Source organism: Oryza sativa, chromosome 6 (genome assembly GCF_034140825.1).
Source record: "Oryza sativa Japonica Group chromosome 6, ASM3414082v1".
NCBI classification, from domain to species: Eukaryota; Viridiplantae; Streptophyta; class Magnoliopsida; order Poales; family Poaceae; genus Oryza; species Oryza sativa.
In genome coordinates, this window is record NC_089040.1 from 2,787,873 (window position 1) to 2,810,446 (window position 22,574).

The 22,574-nt window shown below is 46.3% G+C and overlaps 3 protein-coding genes across 10 annotated transcripts; all 3 read right to left on the reverse strand.

Annotated features, from left to right (window-relative positions):
* Positions 1–3,512: 3,512 nt before the first annotated feature.
* Positions 3,513–5,839, reverse strand: LOC4340148 (coniferyl alcohol acyltransferase). Its single transcript, XM_066311887.1, has one exon. It carries the CDS (start codon positions 5,729–5,731, stop codon positions 4,295–4,297), a length of 1,437 nt encoding a protein of 478 aa, XP_066167984.1. The 5' UTR covers positions 5,732–5,839; the 3' UTR covers positions 3,513–4,294.
* Positions 5,840–6,469: 630 nt separating this feature from the next.
* LOC4340149 (U1 small nuclear ribonucleoprotein A) lies at positions 6,470–11,746 on the reverse strand. 6 transcript variants are annotated; one of them, XM_066311404.1, is made up of 10 exons: positions 11,406–11,746; positions 11,158–11,220; positions 9,928–10,006; positions 9,675–9,803; positions 9,083–9,158; positions 8,883–8,928; positions 8,331–8,437; positions 8,155–8,224; positions 7,471–7,553; positions 6,470–6,877 (listed from the first exon to the last, which is right to left on the reverse strand). In XM_066311404.1, the coding sequence occupies exons 1-10, from the start codon at positions 11,616–11,618 to the stop codon at positions 6,847–6,849; spliced, it is 897 nt and encodes a 298-aa protein (XP_066167501.1). In that variant the 5' UTR covers positions 11,619–11,746; the 3' UTR covers positions 6,470–6,846. The 6 variants fall into 6 exon arrangements, with proteins under 6 accessions (XP_066167501.1, XP_066167499.1, XP_066167500.1 ...); XM_066311402.1 differs by having other exon boundaries at positions 8,883–8,931; XM_066311403.1 differs by having other exon boundaries at positions 9,083–9,161.
* Positions 11,747–12,805: 1,059 nt separating this feature from the next.
* On the reverse strand, positions 12,806–15,657 carry LOC9266914 (uncharacterized). Of its 3 annotated transcripts, none has more exons than XM_015786992.3 (4): positions 15,476–15,657; positions 14,674–14,765; positions 14,426–14,594; positions 12,806–13,240 (listed from the first exon to the last, which is right to left on the reverse strand). In XM_015786992.3, the coding sequence occupies exons 2-4, from the start codon at positions 14,737–14,739 to the stop codon at positions 13,044–13,046; spliced, it is 432 nt and encodes a 143-aa protein (XP_015642478.1). In that variant the 5' UTR covers positions 14,740–14,765; positions 15,476–15,657; the 3' UTR covers positions 12,806–13,043. The 3 variants fall into 3 exon arrangements, with proteins under 3 accessions (XP_015642478.1, XP_015642477.1, XP_015642476.1); XM_015786991.3 differs by having other exon boundaries at positions 14,674–14,779; XM_015786990.3 differs by having other exon boundaries at positions 14,674–14,788.
* Between the last annotated feature and the right edge of the window lie 6,917 nt (positions 15,658–22,574).

A 22,574-nucleotide genomic window follows, 5' to 3' on the forward strand; every position in this document is an offset into this window, starting at 1 on the left:
AACCGTATAGGCGAGGACACCAGTCGGCCGCGACGACGGCAAGCCGGTGGTGATGTTCTGACTGATCCATTCCTGTAACATAGGAGATAAGCTTAAAGCCATGAATCCCTTTGATGCATATCTGGATCTGGATCCTGCAGAACAAACATATAGGATGAGTAGTATCTGATGTAAATACAGTACTTGAGAAAGATTCAAGTATTAAAAGTGTTTATAAATATGTATTTCTCCTCTCGTCAATTTTGATTTCCCCGAGCAGATGACTCATTACGTTTAAACACTCTGCCCGACTAGTCATAGCCACCAAGCACCGGGAGTCGTCCTAGGCACTTCCCAAACATGCATATGAGTGACATGAGTTCGTCATTAGTGGAACAAAATTTCACGAATCAAAATTTACTACTCAGGTATTTTTGCAATTGTTAAGAGAAGAAAATAAATTTATCTTATCTCTATGCTTTTGATTTATTCCGAATAATACTTAGCACCTTGCGTTACTCGGTCCATCCAACGAGCCCCCGGGTGCTAGGAATCGGCCCAAAGGCAACTATCCATCGACAAACCAAACGGAAAGCATAGGAAGATAGAACTCCATAACTCGATAGTCACTTTTGTACTCAGATTATGTCGCAAGCAATCAAGATAAATATTATGAAAATTGTTGAAAAAATATGACATAGCATCTATAGCCCCCGACTCACTAGTTAATGGCGAACCAATTGATATAGTGAGTTAGAGGAAAAGAAAAATATCATATAAAGAAGAAAATTAATGATGACTTAGCTTTGTAATATTCCCCTTGGTGACGGAGAGATGACCGATATAGGAACGAAGTCATCCGTCAATGGCGACGAAATAAGCCAGTCATGAAGGCAAAGACATCAATCGGCGGCGACGAAGGTGACTAGTCGGTGAAGACGAAGATGCCCATCAACAGTGGTGTGATCAAACAACCGTATAGGCGAGAACACCAGTCGGCGGCGACGGAGGCAAGCCAGCGGTAATAACGAAGACATAGGCCCTTCCAGACTCAACGCCATGTTGTACTGATCCGGTAGTGGTTTATAACTCAAGCTCATGATGTCAGAGGAGTGGTTGAAGGGAAAACCGGAGCATGTTTTGATGGAGTCCGAGACAATATCTCCTGATGATGTCAGCCAATATATCATATATCCTCACGTAGGAGTATGGTGCTAGGACTCCTGATCTGATTAGTTGGCAAGGTAGCCATATATGCTCACATGCGTATGAGCTGGATGGAAATATTAATTGGTGTCCCTTATTGAGGATAGCTCATGACAACCAATTAACGATGTGTATGCCTGGCAATTCTTCTGGGATGTAGATGCAAAACCAATAGCTCTGGAATTGATCAGACGCATAGCGTTCGTTGCTTTTCCCAGAGCTGGGGTACTGGTTAAGTGTTGGGGCTCGTGCCGACCACCTTCCCAGTGCTTTCCTTGCATGCCGAGTGTATTTTTGTTTTGACCTGATCATCCAGTAGTCAGCCGAGTCCGAGAATGATCCAATCAGCTAAATCCGAGTCTGGACTTCTATTGTACGCCTGGTATAAGATCAATACGATCTACCCATATAGAGATGTGTGCTCGGTGAGCTGATGTCTTGATCTCCCGTGACAATGATCGAAAGACTCGGAGGTCAGAACCAGCAACAGTACATGCAAGGCATAGATTAATTTAATTAGTAGTTATGTCAGAGACCAATCTAATTACGATTAGTAGATTGGAACGACGAACCTGGTTATTCTTGTAACCACAAAGTGTAGCTCCTGAAGCAGAGATCTTTGTGGAGATGCACAGGAGATATCGGTGGCCCCGACGATTGAAGCCTCTAACTTGATGACGTAAATCTTTGATCGCCGTTCTCTCGACTGGTTAAAACCCAAGTCGAAGAGGGAGAGATTGTTGGAGTCACCATCAAAGAAGACGAATCCGTCAAAACCGAAAGCCAGCCTTCGGGGTGAAGGAAAATCCGGCCACTCCTGTCCTGATCTTGATTCCATCACACTTCTTGACGGAAAACTCGACGCACCCCTGCCTGGCGCGCCAACTGTCGAAACATGAATTCGGCAATAATAAAGGGGGTAGCGCACGAGACCTAAAAGTAGATGGATGCAGGACAAGGATTTAGACAGGTTCAGGCCCTCTCGATGAGAGGTAATACCCTACTCCTGTTTGGGGATTTGAATCCGCCATGTGTATTATAGATCTGACGATCTAGTTGTCTCATGCCCCCTAGAGGGCCTCCTGCCCATCTTATATAGGATGGGGGGCAGGATTACAAGATAGAATCCTTAACCAATACGGTATCAGTTTCCTAAATCTACCTTACAATATTATCAAATCAGGACTTTAGGCCGTTCCGTAATACACAAGGAAACGTAATACCCAAATCATGATCTGTTACATATTCCATAGATATAAGCTATCCCCTATAACTAGTCGGATAACCATGCCGTGTAGGTATGGGGTACCCATAATCTCCACAGCGAGCACCGCGCTGACCATGTCGAACACAGTGCTCGATGACCCCATCCCCCAACACCACCTGCCACACCCTCCGCCACATTGACCTTGACTGACAACCACTTCTCCAACCCCTTCCCCTCCTCCCTCACTGTATTCAGCACCCTTCACTTCCTCGACCTCTCTGCCAGTTGTCTGCATCAACATCAACCAAGGAGGAGAGTTTGTGTCACTGACATGTGGGGTCCTCCAAGTTTTATTTATATTTCAAAGACCGAAATTCCTTGATATGTGGGTCCCACGCTGAGACCAAGTGTGACCGGTTTTGTAAGTTGAGGGATGAGTTATACTGGTATTGCACTTCAGAGACGAATTTGAAACTTAGCGAAAATTAAGGGATCTCCAATGAACTTATTGCATATTACTTGCTGAAGTTTCCTTGTTGGGCCGAGGCCGAGCAGCCCACAAAGGCCCAAACCGTGGAAGCTATGCACGAGGGCCTGATGAAGAACTGGTTAACCGTCTCAAAACAAAACTCAGTAGTCAAGATCAGTTTCCATGGGTTCTGGAATATGTTAGTTTTCATCAGAAAAATCATATGTGTTTTTACTGTCAAAAATAGGCTCATGTGGTTTCCAGAATCTCTGTTCTAGTTGCTACCAATGGTTTCTTCTTTCTAGAATATGTTCTATTTTAATGTTGCACACTTGCACTAGCAACAATCCAATGAAAGTAACTCAAGTAGGAGTAGTATATATCATGCTGAGTGGCGTTGCAATGTTCGTTCAATGCATCCACTAAACGGCGGCGCACACTTGTTGTTGTGCCACATGCAGTCATCGTCACCAAGTTTGACCTAACATGGCTTGGTATGGAACCGTGAAACCGTCAGCTCACTCGCTATCTACCAACCGAACATGGGTAAATTCGTCTACGTATGGCTGCATTTAAGTGTATAGTTTTTTTTTTCTGGTCGTTTGAAGTTGTTGGGTACAGATGTTTCTAGTGGTAAAACAAGTAGGTATCTGGTAGCAATGCTTCTCAATTGTACTACTTTTCAAGGACTTGAAAACATCTGTACATATACTCTGCTACACCATCGTAGACAGGATAAGATCGAGCACATCAGTGATGTAGCCATCAACAACGAGATGTTTATGATAACTTTATTAATCTTAAGATATAACGATCCTATCCTTCGAAGATACTCATAGCGATGTGATTTTTATTTGGTGAGTACACGCGTACTGTGAAAGCCTACGTTTATACCGTGTTTCTAAAAACAATCTAACACACCATACCACTTCTTTGTCGTAAACTTCTACTCCTAATTTATTTTGCTCGTAAAAGAAAAAATTCAAACACATCAAACCACTCCTTTGTCCTAGAATTCTACTAAAGAAAAAACTGTCTCGTCGTAAAAAAAGAAGTTTACCTCAAAAAAATTCACCTTCTTCAAGGATTCAAGATCAAGTGCGGCTGCCAGGGTTACCGCGCCCCGACGGTAAGCACGTTTATCGCGCGGTAACCGTAAAAACCATATAAAACTATGCAAAATTTATCAAAAATTTAAATTATTTTTAAAATTTATTTAAATTTAAGGAGTTTACCGTGGTATTTATATTACCGTATCCCTACGATAAACCTACGGTTACCGGCGGTAAGTCGAACCTACGCGGCTGCTCCTAGTATGGCATTTTTCTCTTGATTATCTCACATGAATTTCCTCTAATAAAATACTCTAGCACTGAAGACTAATCATGCCACGTGTCGAAAGCTGAAGGTAGCAAGCCGGACAGCCGCCCAGCTCACAAGCGGCTCGCATGGCGCGCCACGTCGGCGGCCGCCGGCGCGCGGCGAGCGAGGCCGAGCCGCGCCGCCGTGGCCGGCTTGAGCACGGCGTCCGGATCCGCCTCGATGGCGTCGGCGAGCCGCGGCCATAGCCTGGCTGACACCACCCACGACCCGTCCTCCCTGGGGCTCCGCGCCACCGTCATCGCCGCCGATCCGAGCCGGCCCGGCCGCACCCATGGCATCACCAGCGCCGGCGACCCGAACCCGAAGTCGCCGTCCACCCTGAACGGCACGAACGCCGAGACCACCACCGCCGGGCTCCCCGTGCCGATCCCCACCGTCTCCGTCCACTTCTCGCCATTCTTGAACGCCGCCGCCTTGCGGAGCTCCATCCAGTCCACGAGCTCCTCGTACCGCTCCTGCCGGAACACCTCGCCGATGGCCGCGCCGGCCATGGCCGCCACGTCGGCGAGCGGTGAGGACGTGATCGCCTCCACCGGAGACTCCCTCGAAGCGTAGGTCACCACGTTCCCGAGGTAGCTGCTCACGAGGGTTGGATCGTACTTGGCCGGGTCGAGCCGCCTCCGCCCGTCGACGAGCCACGCGAGGCGGCAGCGCGCGTCGGAGCCGTGGGTGGCCGCGGCGAGGAGCTTCCAGACGTGCGCGGAGAGCGCCTCGAGTCGCGTGGCGCGGCGGGAGGCGGTGCTGGCCGCCGCGCGGAGGCGGTCGAGGTCGTCGGCGCCGACGACGTAGTTGCGCCGCACGAGAGCGGCGGCGAGGAGCGGGTTGACGAGGCTCCCCGGCGCGTACCGCGTGAACTCGGCGTCGAGCGACGCGCCGTGCCGCGGCGGGGAGCGCGGCCGGAAGAGGGAGCGCCGGTCGTGGTGGGGCTCCCACGAGAGGCCACCGGTGCGGAGCATCTCCGCCCACGCGGTGGGCAGCGCGGTGAGGCCATGGCCGTCGACGAGCAGGTGGTTGGTGCCCCACGACATCGAGAAGCCGCCGCACTTGAACCGCACGAGCTGCAGCGACAGCGCGATGCCCTGCTCGTACGGCAACTGGATGGTCCCCAACGACCGGTCGGCGTCGGCGAAGTCCACGTCGGCGAGCGCGACGCCGGCGTCGGCCAGGACAAGCTCGGCCCCGGCGTTGTCGCACGCGACCTCGGGGATGCCCGTGGCGGCGTCGGCCACGACGCGGCCGGCGAAGGGGAAGAAGCGGGAGAGGAACGCGGGCAGGGCGGCGCGCACCGCCGCGGCCACCGCGGCGAACCCGCGCGCCGGCGCCGGGTAGACGACGATGAGGGAGACGTTGAAGGAGCCGAGGATGAGGTCGAGGTTGGAGACGGGGAGCACGGCGGGGAAGCCCGGCGGCGGGTCGGACGCCCGGACCAACGTCCGGGCGGTGACCTCGACGCCGAAGCGGCCGAGCGGCGGCGGCGGCGGCGGCATGGCGCGCGCGGCGACGCGGCGGAGTACTCGGAGCAGAGCGGGAGCCCGAGCAAGAGCAAAGAGTACAGCGAGGAAAATGCTTACGCAGAAAACGACTTGGATACGGACAGAAAATGCTTCTGCCACAATTTCTTTTTGTAGGATTCGAAAACGAAAAAAACAGAACAAATACGATAATTATCCTTCGACACGCAGTGATACACGTAGCGATAGAGTTATCGTGACTTTGAAATCGAAGAATTGAGGTGACTGAAAATACGACCCCTGTAGAATGGAACAAGATCATGAACGAACAGCATTTTTTTTTCCTTATGCTCGCTTATGCTTATGATTATCGTACAGAATTTAAATTGTCAAAGTTAAATTTAAAGTTGATTTTAGGATTTTTTTTTATTGTAGTTTATTTTTCAACCTATGTTTTTTTATCGTTAACAACACATATATAAAAGTTTTATTTTACAAATTATTTTCATTTGCAAATACGTTAGTTTCGCTTTTTTCTCCACTATGTCAAACGATGGGGCTGAAAGTCACTATGTTATCAATCGGACACACCCACGAACCCACCTATAATGCTATGGATCTACACATCAGTGACTTAAAAATGTAACGTAGGGTTGACTTAAAAATGTAAGGCAGGTGGAAAGCCTTGGCTACTTTTCAATATACAACTCCAAAATTCCAAGTTTGAATTCTGTTTGAACTGGTAGCAGACAGCATTGCAACGAGGTCAAAAGATGGCGGCAAGAAGAGCACATCAAATTAATTGTTCAATATGCACAAAGAAGAGCACATACATCAAATTGATTGTTGATAGAGCCGGTTAGCCGCCTGGTTGTCTCCGGAAAGTTTCAGAAACAAGAAGTACAATTAACGATCCGACTCTGACAGAGAAGTTTCTGAACGAGAGCGAAACCAAATTAAACGATCCAACTACTCTGTGACAAAGTGTTTGATTGCCCAGATCTATATTCTTAGAATTCAATTAAAGAGCACAGCTACAGCCTGGCGATTACATGTGCTGGCATGGGATGCCAAATGGCAAATGATATACCTTCATGTTCGATCCCCGGTGGTCAGTGCTCACTGCTGATGTAGAACAAGTAGCTAGTGAGCTAGCTTTTCCTCATTTTTGACCTTGCGTACCTGCAGCTGGAGTTAAAGGAAACAAGGATCCTTTTAACAGTGATGTACTGCAGTTATGACTTAAGCGTGGCTTCCACTTCCCAGATAACACAAATTGCTGGGTTGAAGTACATAATATATCACAAGTAACCAACTAGGCTGGCGTATTATTGCATGATTAATCAAATATTAACTAATTTTTTAAAAAAATGGATTAATATGATTTTTTAAAAAACTTACGTATAGAAATTTTTTGCAAAAAAACACACTGTTTAGCAATTTGAAAAGTGTGCGCGCGGAAAACGAGAGAGGTGAGTTGGAAAAACTTCATCAACGGCTTAGCATCGCAATGTAAAAACTTATGTTGTTGGGTTGTCAACATCAACAGGTGCTTATTGCTTCACGAGAAATGCAAAATGAGCCAACTTAGGCCTAAGTCTAACCCAGCAAGGTAAACATTATAAACGAACGCTGCGAAGGTCAAATCTGCTCAGACCAAAAGGAGAGAAACAATAGTGCAATGCAGGATGGAGTATATGGATATACGATAAACAAAAGAAATGAGCAAAAACGATGCACTAAAAAGCAAGTGCCGTGTTGGACAGTAAGGATACTCAATCTGCAAGCCGTCAGCGTCAGAAGAAGCTAGCACAGTGCCCTGTAGAGCATCCATAGCAGCCGTAGAGGACTCGATATCCTGCATATTGCAAGTTTCTCTTCATTTATTTAGGGTAAAAAAAACATTTGGCCATACTACATGATCTTCAGAAATTTCATTATCATGTATTAGCAGGTAGTCAAAACTGATTAAAAAAAGTGGGGTCTTCCGTTCCATCAGTGGTTCAAATTACTAAACAAACTTTCATGATTTTTATTTTCAGACCTCTAGATTATGGTTCTTCGTAATGTAATAGAGCCTCCATTTTGGCCTAATTTATCATATATCTTAACAATTGCAAAGTTGTCAGCATTAACTGGACAGAGCTAGCCAGCATTTGCTCATAAGCTGCCCGTAAATAAAGTTAAATACGGTCATCATACTAGTTATTTTGGTGGTGAACAGTGATATCTCGACATGGACTTGTGGATGTCAATCTCCAACGATAACGTGAAGTTGTGAACAAAACGGGTCAAACACACAGCTGAAAAAACAATGAGGGGAAAAATAGAGCAAGAAAACCATATATATGTATTTACTCTAGTTAACTGGTCCATTATATGAACACTACACAGGGAAGCTAGAGCATCTCATAAGAGCAGGCATGATTACTAATTAAAAACAATAAAGGTAGGTATACCGTAAAATCAGCAAAAGCTACTGGCATTCCACCACGACGGCGCATTTTAAGCAAATGAAATCCAGGTTGCCTGTCAATAATAAGCAATGGCACTTCTTAAAAAAAATAATAAGCAATGGTTTCTTCATCGAACATTCCATTTTAGCAAGCACACTAGCGGAATTCAGGAAACATACTTAGATAAAACTTCCTTTAGCTCTTCCTCTGTGCATGAGTGACCCAAATTTGCAACAAATAAAGTAGAACAAGGTGGAATATCACTTGACAATTTGTCTGGTTGATCCTGCACAAACAAAATCATAATTCATATGCAGACTAAAGCATTTCAAGGAATACTTGCACAGGGGTGGTGTGACCCCTCTAACTGAGCCCAAGAGCTGCCACTGTGCATACTCTATGATATGGGTATTCAAAATAAGAAACACAAGTTTGAAATAAGCCAGTCTGCAAAGATCCAACATTTCTCAGGTTGGTTAATAAACAAATATAACTGCTAGATAGTTCATGCTGGCATGCATAAATCTGCATTGCAAGACTAGTTTGATTGGCAGACCTGTTCTAATAAGTAATAACTATAACACAAAACAGAGTATGTGCTTATACACAAGCATATGCTGCAGAGAACATTGACTCAAGCTATAAACTCATGCACAATTGCTAACAGCAGTGTACATAACAATGTCGTAAACTAAAAGTGTGATGAAGCGAAATTGTGACAGGAAACTCACATCTGAAAGAGATTGCCCCCTATGCTGCTTAAGCCCTGGTTGACCACTACTGTGCACGAAAGGAAGCACCAGTCATCAATGACAACCACTAACAATAAGGAAGCACATCAGCAATGTCCTATAGTTTTTACTAGAATGATATGCTAAAGTAAAACATATACATTATATCCAGCTAAGTATGATGTGAAGTGAATTTCAACCTCCGTTCTGCTGGTAATTCATTCTTTTCGTCGGAATCATCATTTTCTGTGTCCAATGGCTCATCAGATCCACCATCTCCTGAATGTTTGGTGTCAACTTAAATGCACAATGAGTTTTATAATCTGTTTTATTAAACCTTGAAAACTATATCTATACTGTGCTATTTTTAGCTACACATCTATGCAAAAGTTAATACTTCAGCACAAGACACACGTCTAATGCAAAATCTAAATTTGATATAAGCACGCTAACTCTTTTTAGTCACAGAATGTATTCAATTTGGGAAAACAAATCTTTATAAAGGTAATATGTTGCTCTCGAGTCATCTACAATCAAAATGTTTGTCCAAAATCCAAATTGAAACTGTGCCCTGAGAAATAAAAATGGGATGTAACAAGACAAAAATAAAAGACAAGGACAAACAAAAGCTCATTATCAGTTTTCATATTAATTTGATGGTCTTACCAAAGTAACATTTTAGCATCAAATTAAAGCGTTGCACCACATATGTCATATAAGTCCATCTAACAAAAGACAAGTGACGGTGTGATGGTTATGGATAACATCCAAGTGTAAGAGAATGACCATTACCATCATTACCACCATTATCATCCTCGCCCCATGCATCATCATCATTACCTCCATCACCAGCATTCTCATGGTCAGCAGCTCTTTCTTTTCTCTTAAGTCGTTTGTCAACAACTCTATAAACCCCACCATCTAGCATGAAATTGCAATTGTGTAAATAGAACGATGTCCAATAACATATTAACATGAGGCAGAGCTAAGTGCACGAAGAATTCTGATAGGAATAAGAAAATTAGTGCTAGTGTCTAAATTACACCTCCATGACGTTTACGTGAACTCGATTTAGCTAGCTCAATGTGCAAACGGTCTCCAGTATCTGGATCAAATACAGTCCCCTGAAATGGACAAATATTTGATCGGTTAGATTGATAAGAAGCCAACAGCCCTAAATAAATGCAGCTAGTAAGTTAGAAATTGAAAATATACAAGTCAGGAGGTGCACGGAACTGCGGTACGAGTAAAGGTAACACATGGAAATTCTTTTAGTTAATATTTATGTAAATGCAGGGTTGGTAAGTTCCATGTAACAAAGCAAGATTAATTTTGTCTTACAATTTGCATGGAGAAAGAGAATATAAGAGAGTTATGCATACATTATGTCAGCATCAAATTTCAACCTATGGATGTGAATTAGGCACCTTCTACAATTAACAATATGTTATACGAACATTCCATTTTCCACCTCATCGGTAAGCTTAAATTTCTAACATGTAATACATATGCTGAAGTCATGGATATGTACACTTCAATCTTCAAACTTCTAATTAATTTAGTTCACATGTCATGTTTATATAATACTTCCTCCGTTTCAGGTTATAAAACTTTCTAGCATTGCCCACATTCATATTGATGTTAATGAATCTAGGCACACATATATGTCTAGATTCATTAACATATATATGAATGTGAGCAATGCTAGAAAGTCTTATAACCTGAAACAGAGGTAGTATGAAATAACGAAGCAAACTAGAGATGATGGTTTGTCTAAATTCAGCATTAGCACACTGAGTAAGGGCCTGTTTGGTACAGCTCCAACTCCTAAATATAACTCCAGGAGTTGAGTCTGGAGTGGAGTTGTGGAGCTGCCAAAACCCAGCTCCACAGCTCTAGTACATTTTGTGAGAGAGCTCCACCCAACTCTACTCCCAGTTTTGGTGGAGCTGAAACTGTTTGGCTGAGCTACAGCTCCAGGAGGGGTAGAGCTAGAGCTGGAGCTGTGCCAAACAGGCCCTAACTCTACCAAGCAAAAAGAAGGTCTTAACAATACTGAAGAAGCGAAGAATACCAGCTTCACTTTGTTAGTACTATAATTATGAAGCTGTAAGGCTTACAGAGTACTCCCTGTGGTCGGGATACTTGACGCCAGGGATTACATACTTTAACAAATATGAAGTTGAAAAGATACAAGAGGGAAAGGATTCCAGGTCACGCAGCAAAGGATGGTGGAAATTGGTTCTTCCATAAGATGTTCAACATCATAACTCACATTTAAAGCAGACATTGCCGAAAGAGCCGCCTGATGATTAACGAATGACACGAAGGCCACCACCTGCAGCACAAGAACCAGAATTCAGGAATAGCATCGGGGCAAACAGAAACCTGGATTGTGATCCACTACAAAATCAAATACTACCAATTTCTAGATGAACCGAAGGGTTCTACTTCTACAGCCACGATGCCGAGGGTTTCGACAGCTGAAGCTTGAGATTGAAGTGAGACAGGGGAAGGGGGGACCTGGTTCCCGCGGCCGGTGTACTCGAGGAGGCAGTGGTCGAAGCCGGGGCGGCTGGAGAAGAGGTTGTGGATCTCCCGGGGCTTCACGTCGTCAGGGAGGCCGGCGACGAAGAGCGTGAGTACCCCCTGCCGCTGCGGATCTGGGTAGGGGTGCGGCGCGTACACGTAGTAGGGGTCTCCCGGCGGCGGGGGGAGGTGGTGGGAGAGGCTCATCTCGTCGGCACAGCGCCGGTGCGGCGGCGGCGGCGGCGGCGGCGCTCTCCCTGCTCCCTTCTCCTGCTCCTACGGCAATAGAGCTCTCGTCCGAACCGAAAATCGGATGAAGAAAAAAGTTAAACAATGATAAATTGAGAAGCAATTGACCGGTTTAAAACTCCACACCGGAATTTGGATAAGATTTAAACCGGAAGCAGCGGAATTTGAATGAAAATAAAATTCAAAACAGGGCTCTCGCGGATTAAGGTAACAAAATGATACTGCTAGCGGGGTTTACAAAACTATGCGGTTATCACGTATGGTAGCTTGACATACCTTGCGATAACCGTTCAACCGCGTGAGATGGTGGTAACCGCGCCTAAAACGATTTGGGGAACCCTGACTCGTCAAACCGTGAGGTGGTGGTAACCGCACCTAAAACAGTTTGGAGAACCCTGACTGCTATAACTTTGAGTAAATTGCATACAACATGTCAACACCAACACATGAAAATTTCACATATTGATAGTTACTTGCTAGTGATATGCACGGTCATCGACACATGAAAATTTCACATACTGATAGTTACTCCCTCTGTCCCAAAATATAACAACTTTTAGCCCTCAGGATTTGTCTCAAAATATAACAAATTTTCCACCAACATTGTCTTCTCAACCAATCACAACCCTCTACCATTCACTTTTCCCACCTACCTCCACTATTCATCCAATTACAACCCTCTAATACTCACATCTACCCACTTTCTTAATAACCGTGTCCAACCCTAAACTTCTTATATTCTGGGATAGAGGGAGTACTCGCTATTGATATGCACGGTCATTGCAGACTTCCACGGTTGATTGGATTTTTGGACTCTGGCACGATCTCCGAGATGCTACATTGACCAACAATATCTATAAAAGTAATATGTTTTAAATAAAATGAGCTCCATATTATGATAGTTTGTTTAATGATAAATCTAGTGACATCAATTTTACGTGATTGATCTTGTTTATTCTTTTGCTATTAATAGTCAAAGTTAAAAATGTTTGACTTGTCACCATGCTAAAAATATTTATATTTTGGAATGGATGGAGTAATAGTTTTAGTTATTACTCCTAGAAAATTAACCACTCCAGAACAAAATTACAATGCCAATACATCCACAATTCCACAGCGCGTAACCAAATTTCAGACACGGAGGATTGGGAATTCAGGCTGAACAATTCAGAGTCTAAACAGTTCTGTCTGCAAAATGCTACGATCCAGCACCTTATAAGAGATTTACAGATGAGTAAGTGAGCAATACATCATGATGTTCATATCATTAATTATCAGCAACACATACGAAAGAATACTTTGGTTTGTGGCTGAGCAAATCCAAAGGCAGTGCAGGAATCCGAAAAATTACAAAGACATGGTGCATCATGTTTTCTAAATGATTCATCGACCCAGAAGTGTGACGCGGTCCTTCTGAATGACCTGAGCCAGGTTGAGATCAAAAAGCTCACAACGAATTGGCATCTCCATCTCGTAGAATGGATTTTTCAAAACAAAATCCGTGTAGAGCTCGTATATGACTTTCAGTAGTGTCTCGATATTTTGAGCACCAGTTTCGCATACAGCAAAAAACTTTGTCCCTGGTGAAACAGAAGCAATCATACAGATCAGCAGCAGGCAAGTGCAAACCACAAAAGGACACTGATTTTTTTTTGGTCTAACAATCAACAATTCGGAAAAACACCTGCCCCATGAAACAGAGGTGGGTCACTATGTTTACAATTGAACCAATTTAGCAACATTCCTTTCAGTCACCAAATAAAGTATAACTGGACAACTAACTCTAGAGATGTACCGGGGCCTACTTAAAGATCAAAAGGCACAATATAGTCAAGAAAGTATGTTCTCCAACATTCCAATTAAAATGTTTAGCACAGAAAAAGATATACTGAGCAGACAACATATCCCAATGCTTTCATTGTCTTTTTGCAGTATATATCTGCACCTAGTATGGATCAAGAAATATCTCACTTCTGCCAGACATTCACACTAAAGTTCAGTAAACATTGCAATCCGGCTCCATAAGCCATACTTATTATTGAAGTATCAAATTAATACTAATATCTCACACACTAACTCCCTTGTACCGAAGTTTTCGAGAATTCTGAAATGACAGAACTCTAAGATCTTGCTGCTGAAAAATGGCTAGAAACTAGAAAACACAATACCCACCAGAATCAAGCACTAAATTCAATTAGATTGGCCAAACTTGTTTCGTCATTATTTATACTTCCCATGAACTAAAGTCTTGGCATGGCTTGAACATATATATCAATGTAACTCGTCCAAACTGCCATTTATAGGAGTGTGCTATTGTTAGTTTGTTAGTTTGTTAGTTTAATATATTTTGTCCATCAAGCAAGCTACGAGTGAGAGTGATAATGCTCACAATGCATACAACTGAGAATGCTGCCCACTTTAAGGAACAGGCCCCAAGTACCCAACTGCCAAGCCACAAGTACAGAAACATTATTTCAGCAAATGCAAAGCCTGTAAATCACACTCAGACTATGCTTAGCAACCGCAAGATACAAGCCCATGATTATGTGCTTATAATTCATGTCACTATCTCCACAACATTCAGAAATCGGAACAACTAAAGAGAAACTTTGTGAAAGATTAGAGATATGATGCATACTTATAGAAAAAAAAACGACAAACTGTAATAATTGACTTCCAACCCAATAATACTAAGAACTTTGCAGCTATAAGCATCCGGATCAGATTTATCATGAAAATTTACAACTGAGGAGGATGATAAAGACCTGTGAGGGACTGGAAGCAATGGAGATCAAAGTTATGGGCTTGTAGAAGGTCAATGCCTTCGCAGCCATGTGTAGGGGACAGCTGCTGGGAGATAGCATGCATGGAATGCCAAAGACTTGCCAAGCGTAGACTGTCATTGGTGTCCGTCCTACCTGCTGAGCCATAGTCCTGGACAAATGAGATGTGCAAGGTGTTCAGAGTCCAGCTCCGAAAGAACGAAGAGAAACAGGAGTACAGTAAACAATACCTTGTAGTATATAAGGCCGCCAGATTTGTTAATGATGAAAAGGCTGTAGATTGCTGCTGACGCCATTATCACACAAGAATGCTGAGTAGAAACTGAAGTAATTTTCCTGTATTAGCTGCAGAGAAGCCTAATAAAAATTTGACACATGTAAAAGGGAAAATGGAACTAGTAAAAGGATGGCCTTCCTACAAAGTGGTTTGTAAGCTATTTTTAATGAAACAAATGGGAAGATAATATGCAAGACAAATTATGGATCGATTGCCCTCTTTTCAAACTGCACATAACTTTGTTCAATGCTGATACACCATAAACTAATACTCCAAGTTTACAACCATAAATTGAAATTGGGACTTGAAGCCTTCGATTGACGACAATGAATTGTCATTCCAACTAATTGAAGTGGAACATGAAGACTTAGAACTGACAAAGGGTCACCACTCTAACTAAGAGCATTCCATTTTCTTACAGGACACGTTGCATTTCTAAGCAAGTTTGCTTATGGCCTGATCCACGCGGTGGCACATTTGAAGGTTCAAAGGCCAGAGGAGGGGAAAATCCGGGATGGACGGAGGAGGAGGGAGGAGAGGCGTCGCCAATCACGCAAGGGCTTCGTGCGCATGCGGCGCGAGGGGATCGGGTGAGCCGAGGAGGGGAAGAGATCCACAATCTGAAGAAACACAGGGAATCCTCATTCCCCCAACCTGAGAGCATCCGGGCTATCTGCGTGGTCTCCCACCGATCTTTCTCGCCTGCACTGCACACACGCACGGAGAGTCGGCGAGAGCGAGCGCCAGCCACGTACCTAGCACCACGGCGAGACGACGCAGGGATTTCAGCAGGTGGTGGTGCGTGCGGGCGTGCGTGCGGCCCGGCGAGGTCGTCGCTCCCGCTCCGTCCGCCGGCGTCTTTCTTGGCGGCGGGATCTGCCGCGGCGAGCGATCGGAGCTGAAGACGAGGTCGGGAGCTGAAGAAGCTTTTTTTGACGGAGGAGAGATGGCCAGTGACGGCTGATTGCGTTTTTGCAGCTAGCACCCTTGCCGCCCAGGGGCCTGCATGCAAAAAAGCAAGCGCGGGCTGACCATTTTGCAGACGGCCCCCTTCGGCCTGCCGCCCTGCACTCCCTCCTCATTTCTTCTCACCTCCACCCTTAAAAAAAAAAAAAAAGAGGGGGGAGAGGGGAGGAGAAGAGAAGAAGAGGCGAAGCCCTCATGGTTTGAGATCCGATTTCAGGTAATATTTATAGGTCCTATATGTGACTATTTAGTTAAGTAGTGTGTATTTTTTAAAACTTTGTTTGAATAAATGTATTATATTATCTAGGGTTTTAGTTGGATTACTGTACAACTGCTATTGTTAGATATAGGTAACTACGTAGATTTGTAGTTTTAAATGTTGTTGAGTAGCATTACTTAGGCATACATAACAAGATATTAGATATAGGTAAATATGTAGATCTGCAGTCTTTGTAGTTTTAAATGTTGTTGAGTACCATTACATTAGCATACATAACAAGATATTACGTTGTAGGCGTTTATTACACGAAAGAATGATCTAGTTATTTCGTTGACAGATATGTCCAACAAACATATATTTCAAGTTTACCATGGCCCAGGAAACGTCCGTTACGGGCCGACTGGGGTAGATCTGTCATAATTTATTGTAACACCAAGGGGAATTGATAGACCGGCTGAGAGGAGTGTACCTTCTATAAAAGGATGGTTGATGAGGGGCTTGAGAGTTAATCCACATACAAGTGACATAACAATCAATGTTATAGTAAGTCGGGCAACTGAGGGTTTTTATTGGGAACTAATGCCAGTTCAAAACTCTCGAATGTGGAGATGGTATGTGGAGAATGCATTGCAGCACGGGTGGCCTCTAGCTATAGTTCCGTTTGTTCACCCGAAGGATCCAAGTGTGAAGATGAACATGGATGATGGCGAGGGACCAAGTGCTGAAGTGAATGAGACTTCCGTGGAAGAGGTCAACGCACCAGAGGACCAGGCGTACTGGATGACTACGGTTCCGATGGTCTTCGACATCTGCATTAAGCCTCACGCCCCTTACCGCGTGATGCAGCGGTTCAGCTTCCGTCAGTTCTTTCCAGTACCGTTTCCGACGAGCGTCCCAGCTGCCGTTCACCGGTAAGAGCTTTCACTACGCTTTGATTTGTTGCATTAAAATCTACCTCTCCATAATAATTTGCTTCATCTGTCGATTCACACTAATATGATACATTAATTCGCAGGTACTCGCGCAAGGGTCAGCAGTCAATTGGCGATTGGCCTGCCAAGTTGGGGCCTTTTGTTGAGGACTGGTTGCTCGCAACCGAGGAGGTCGTGGACCACGAGGGGGAGCCACACACCGAGGAGGCGTACCAGGCCTACCTATGCTAGTACTAGCCACGCACCCGTACTAGGGTCACCTTCGCTCCCGTGGAGCAACAAGCCCACGCTGTGTCACACCCCGAAGTTCACCTCCCAAGCCTAAATTTAATTTATAAATGACCCTAAGAAAATACCGGTGCAAAGCAAGAGTAAACCCTTTTAAATCAATGCAAATAATAATCGGAATTGGCATGTGGAATTTTTCTTGAGTTCTACATGTCGAAATTCTCTAACAAGATTTTTAGTGGAATATTCAGAGCCCTAGATATAATTTTAACCAATTAAAATGGAGCAAGCAATATTTTAATTCCAGGGAAAATCCTTTTCTCCTTTTTCTTTTTCTTTTTCCCTCCTTTTTTCGAATGGGCCGCTGGCCCATTCTCTCCTTTCCTCCCCCTCCTCCTTGCTGGGCCGGCCGCAGGCCGAGGCCCAGCCAGGCCGCCCCGCCTTCCTCCTCTTCCGGGGTCGCCGACAGGTGGGGCCCACCTGTCGGGTCCTTCCCCAACCCCGCCGCACGCGCCCTCCTCCTCGTGGGCCGGCCCAAGCCGCCCCTCCCTCTCTCCCCGGGACGCCGACAGGTGGGCCCCACCTGTCGGACCCGTCCCCTTCCTCCAGCCGGCGCCGCCGCGCCCGCAACCGCCGCCGCGCCCACGCCTCCGCCTTCTCCGGGCCACGTCAGCCACGTCCGCGCGTGCGCCGCATCTCCCGCGCCCACTCCCCTCTCTCTCGCGCCCGCGCCCGCGCCCGAGATGGCCGGGATTCGATTTTCGAATCCCGCCTCTCTCTCCTCCCCCACTTCCCACGTTGGCCGGCGAAGCCCCGCCTCTCCCGGCCACGTCCGGCCCTCCCCTCCCCTATTTAAGCTTCTCCGTCGCACCCTCTCGCTTTTTCCCCATTTCGCCGAACTCCCTCGTGCTCCCCATCGCTCCCGCGCCGTGCAACCACTCGCCGCCGCCGTCTCCGCTACTCCGGCCGCCGTTAGCCGCCGCTAGGCTCGCCGCCGCACCGCGCCGTCGCCGCCGTCGGGTTCGCGGGGCCGAGATCCACCCCGTCCACCCCTCCTTCGTCGAGGTTCGTCGCCGGAGCGCCATTCCCATCGTGCGTCGGTGAGGGTCGCCATGTCCGCCGCTTTCGGCCGGCATTCCCGTCTCCTATGGCCCCTCTCTTCCGCGTGTCGACCTCCCTCCGTCGCTCCTCGTCGCCGGACGCCACCGTCCCCTCCGGTGAGGACTCCCTCCCCTTTCCTTTTCTTCCCCATTTCCCCGTGCGTCGCTGCCGCTCGCGCTCGCCGTCGCCTTCGGTCGTTGCCGCCGTCCGCTGCCGCCGCTTTCGCGTCGCTTTTGCGCCGTCGCCTCCGCCGCCGGATGCCGTCGCCGGCAACGCGACGCGCGCGTGCCGCCGCCGCTAGCCCTGGCCGGCCGGTTGGCTTTGATGCCGAGCCGAGCCCGGCGGCCACCTCTATCGCCGCCCGTCCGATCGGCCCGAGGGCGATCTGGGCCGTCGGTCTCGTGGACCGGCGGTGGACCACCTGCGTGATCCCGGTCCACGGTGAACCGCTCTCCCTTGAGCCGCTGACCAGTGGGCCCCGCTTGTCGGCGCCGCACCCCCTCCGTGCTGACGTCAGCCCTGGGAAAATATTGCGCAATAAAATATTTAAGGATTTTTGTTATAGTAATAAACACAGTGAATCTTCTAAAATTCATAACTAATTCATACGAGCTCCGTTTAAGCCCATTCAAGTCTCAGTAAATCAAGAAAAATGTGTAGAATCCTTTAAAAATGGTTTTGTTCTCTGTTTCAGTAGTCTTATAGCCTGTTTGCAATGTTTGCCTTGTATGTCGCTAGATTCCGGTTCCTCCGACGCTCCGGTGTACTTCGAAATAGTCGCCGAGGTTCCTCCAGCAGCAAAGCAAGGCAAGTCATGCTTGTCACTTGAACATGTTGATCCTATATTGCAAATTCTCTATTGTTTTCCTTCAAATATTGCATTGTTTTATAATGTTACTATGGGGTGTTTACCTATTGTCATAGCCATGCTATTGTTGTACCATGTCCCTTTGTCAGCTTGGGGTTATAACATGACTAGAGATTGGACTAGGGATTGCTTAGCCATGCTTAGTTCAACTAGTGCACAATGGGGAAAATCTTATTAATGTTCAGATTGTTGGATTAGTGCCACCGCTTTGATGCTGGTTAATTAAAATAAATCACATGGTGGGCTGTGGGTGCATGGTTTTGCTGGTCGCACCCATGGCAGTTAAGGACCGGTTCGCGGGATGCCCTGGAAGAACTTATCGTACTTACCACAAGCCAGCGTGGGCAACGGCTGGGCTTGTAGTGTAGCTCTCCTCTAGGGGCGTGATGGAGCGGGGCGGGCCGTGCGACGGCCTCTGTCGCTTCCGGATTCACCTAGGCACGAGAGGGGACTGCCCGCTGCCTTGCGAGGAGTGGGGGTGAAACCTGAGGTGTGGTGTGCTTGGTTAGAGGGGGTTATGCGAAGGGTCCTGTCACGGCCTCTTTCCGGTATGTCGTGGTGACATGTCGGCGCACGGTAACGTGTCGTGGGGCTGTGTCTTGTGGGTACAGTTGTACACCTCTGATCAGAGTAAAACTATTCGAATAGCCGTGCCCGCAGTTATGGGCGGTCAACCAGATTCACCGTGATTAGTCTCACCCTAGTGTAATCTTTTGGAATTTGGATAGTTTAGGTGGATGGTTGGGCCTGTTGCAACGTGGGATAACGTTGGATAGTGGATAGTTAATACTAATTAAATATTACAACTGTTTAATCTTTCAACTTCTGTTTATAAATGCTCGCTTTATGCAAATGAACCACTTTAGCTCTTCTTTGATGATTCCCTGCATCATGCCTCTATTCCGGTATGACTTGCTGAGTACAGTGGGTAGTACTCAGTCTTGCTCTACTTTTCCCAACCCCAGAGTACGAGAGTGTGTCAGATGAAGGTTTCTCCGAGGAGTAGGCTTCGTCCGTGCCGTCGAGGATGCCTGTGGAGTGGTGTTCCCGCTGCAGTTCTAGTCAAGGCGTAGCTCCTGTCGTCTTTCTTTTCTTCCGCTGCATTTGTGTAAGACTTTTATGATGTTTGTAAGACGTGGATCTGAATGTCAACATTGTCGTTTGTGTACCCCGGCCGGTCCTAGACGGGGATTTTAATGCATATTCTGCTTGGAATTCTACTCGGGAATTTCTGGGCGTGACACGCTGCGAGCACTAGAGACCTCTACCCAGGCACCGCGACCAGGACTTCGCTCGTGCTGTGAGTATCCTGCATCGCACCATTCCATTCTCTTCTATTCCTTTCAATTGGTCAAATTTTACAAATATTTACGAACAAATTAATCGTGTAGGTCGTCGACTGCAACAGGATCATCGTTGACGCTTCAACGACGATCCAACGTTTAGGCGCGAGGATTGGAGTACCCGTAGAGGAGCACCTGACGACGTACACGCGGATAGTGGACTCAGCGCGCTCGGTTCTCGGACTGCTCACCTGTCGTGCTGACGATGTTGCTCAGGCAGACGTAGCACCACAGCGGCCACCCCGACCGACTGGTCCTCGTCCAGCTGCGCATGTTCCTAGACCGACTCCCCCCTCCCCACGGAAGTAAGTATATTTAAGGTTTTTTTTACATGCCTCGCACATATGTGTGAACCGATTGATCCGATTGCTTCAGGGTTTCGTGCACCGTTCACCACCCGCCTTCCACGAGTACGCCTCCTGTTGTGCCCCCCACAAGTACTTAAAAAAACAACACTATATCGACAATCAATTTACATGCAATTTATGTCTCAGCTTACAAGCGTCTCATTGTCAATGTGTAGGTTTTGCCCAGTTTGATACGACATAGGCCGCCCACTTCTCCCAGGCTGCAGGGTCAGCGTCTCAGGTAGCTACGTCGGCCTCGCACTATACGTAGTTCTGGCGGTACGCTGGGGCTTCGTCACAGGCAGCCGGCACGTCGAGTCGGGGTCCACCACTGGACCATGCCGGGACCTCGTCGGAGTACGGGTTGGCTTCCGCCTTGCTCTTCGACATCAGCGACTCCAACTTCCAGGTCTCGACAGAGGACGTCATCGGGTCCTCACAGCTGGGAGGCGCGCCGCCGGTGCAGACGCAGGACCAGCCGCCCTCTACTCCGCCGCCAGACACTCGTGCTACCCGTGCTGTGCCATCGGATTGTATCACGTACTCCCAGGACCACGTGCGAGCACAGGCCCGGAGGACCAAGCGTGGTCGCGGTGCGGGGCAGGGCCAGTAGAGCAGACTTCTCTTTGTTTATTTACTTTACATGCTAGTACTGTATGCTTGTATAATGAATACGTTGTTGTTATTTGGGTTTCGCATCCCTAAACTTCGCTGTTACTTTTTACGAAAGCACAATACCTTTCGGCGCATGCACGAGTACTTTCTGCCGCACCGATGCAGTCTCCTTTATTCACGTGCGATACGACTATGGAATGACTGACCCACCATGGCCCGTATACGTCCAATCTTACTTTTGGCGCCAATCAGGCGTACCCACCATGTGCTAACTTTCGGCGCAATCTTACTTTCGGCGCCAATCAGGCGTACCCACCATGTGCTAACTTTCGGCACCAATAAATAATTCTTTAATTATTATCAACATAGCAGGAAAAAAAGCATTTGGTTGCTGTTTTGCATCTGGGCCCCTTGCCGCCGAAATAGCTAGCCACATGCTTCTTTCCTGCTGCGAAATTTGCATTTCGCCCGCAAAATGTGCAGACGGCGGGTGCCCTCCACTAGAGCGGCAGGGTCTATTTTTGTAAATCTTTTCACCAATAGATTATTTATGTAAATATTTAAAAAATATTAAAAATGAAAAAAATTCGAAGCTAAATCCTGTTCTGGCCCAGATGTAACGAGCCCGTAGGCTGTAGCAGCTGCTATCCCGTTAAGGGCCTTCAGACCCAGATAATATACTTCCCCCGTTCCACAATGTAAGTTATTATAGCATTTCCTATATTCATATTGATGTTAATGAATCTAGTAGATATATATGTCTAGATTCACTAATATCAATATTAATGTAGGAAATGCTAAAATGACTTACATTGTGAAACTGAGGGAGTATTGTTGAGTGGAAACAGTGCACTTTTGGTCCGAGTTTCATTCACGTCGTTTAACCGCGAAATCAGATACAGAACATCTTAAACTATTAAAATCAATTGCAAAAATCGAGTTATTCTTGTTAGAGAACTTCTAATTATCAATATCAGTTCAAATGAAAAGGAATGATTTCTACCGATTCCTTTGAAATTCCAATGAAATAGACTATTGTAGAGGAATTATGAAGAAAAAAATATACATAATTCATATTTCCTTTTTTCCATGTTTTTGAATTCCTACTTTCATACGTGACTATCAAACAATAGTTTTGAAGCCTTTCTTTGTTTTCAAATTTTAGTAGAATCTAATAAACATGACATTTTAAACGGGCCCTAAAATTGCTACACGCCGTCGTCGGCGTCCCGGC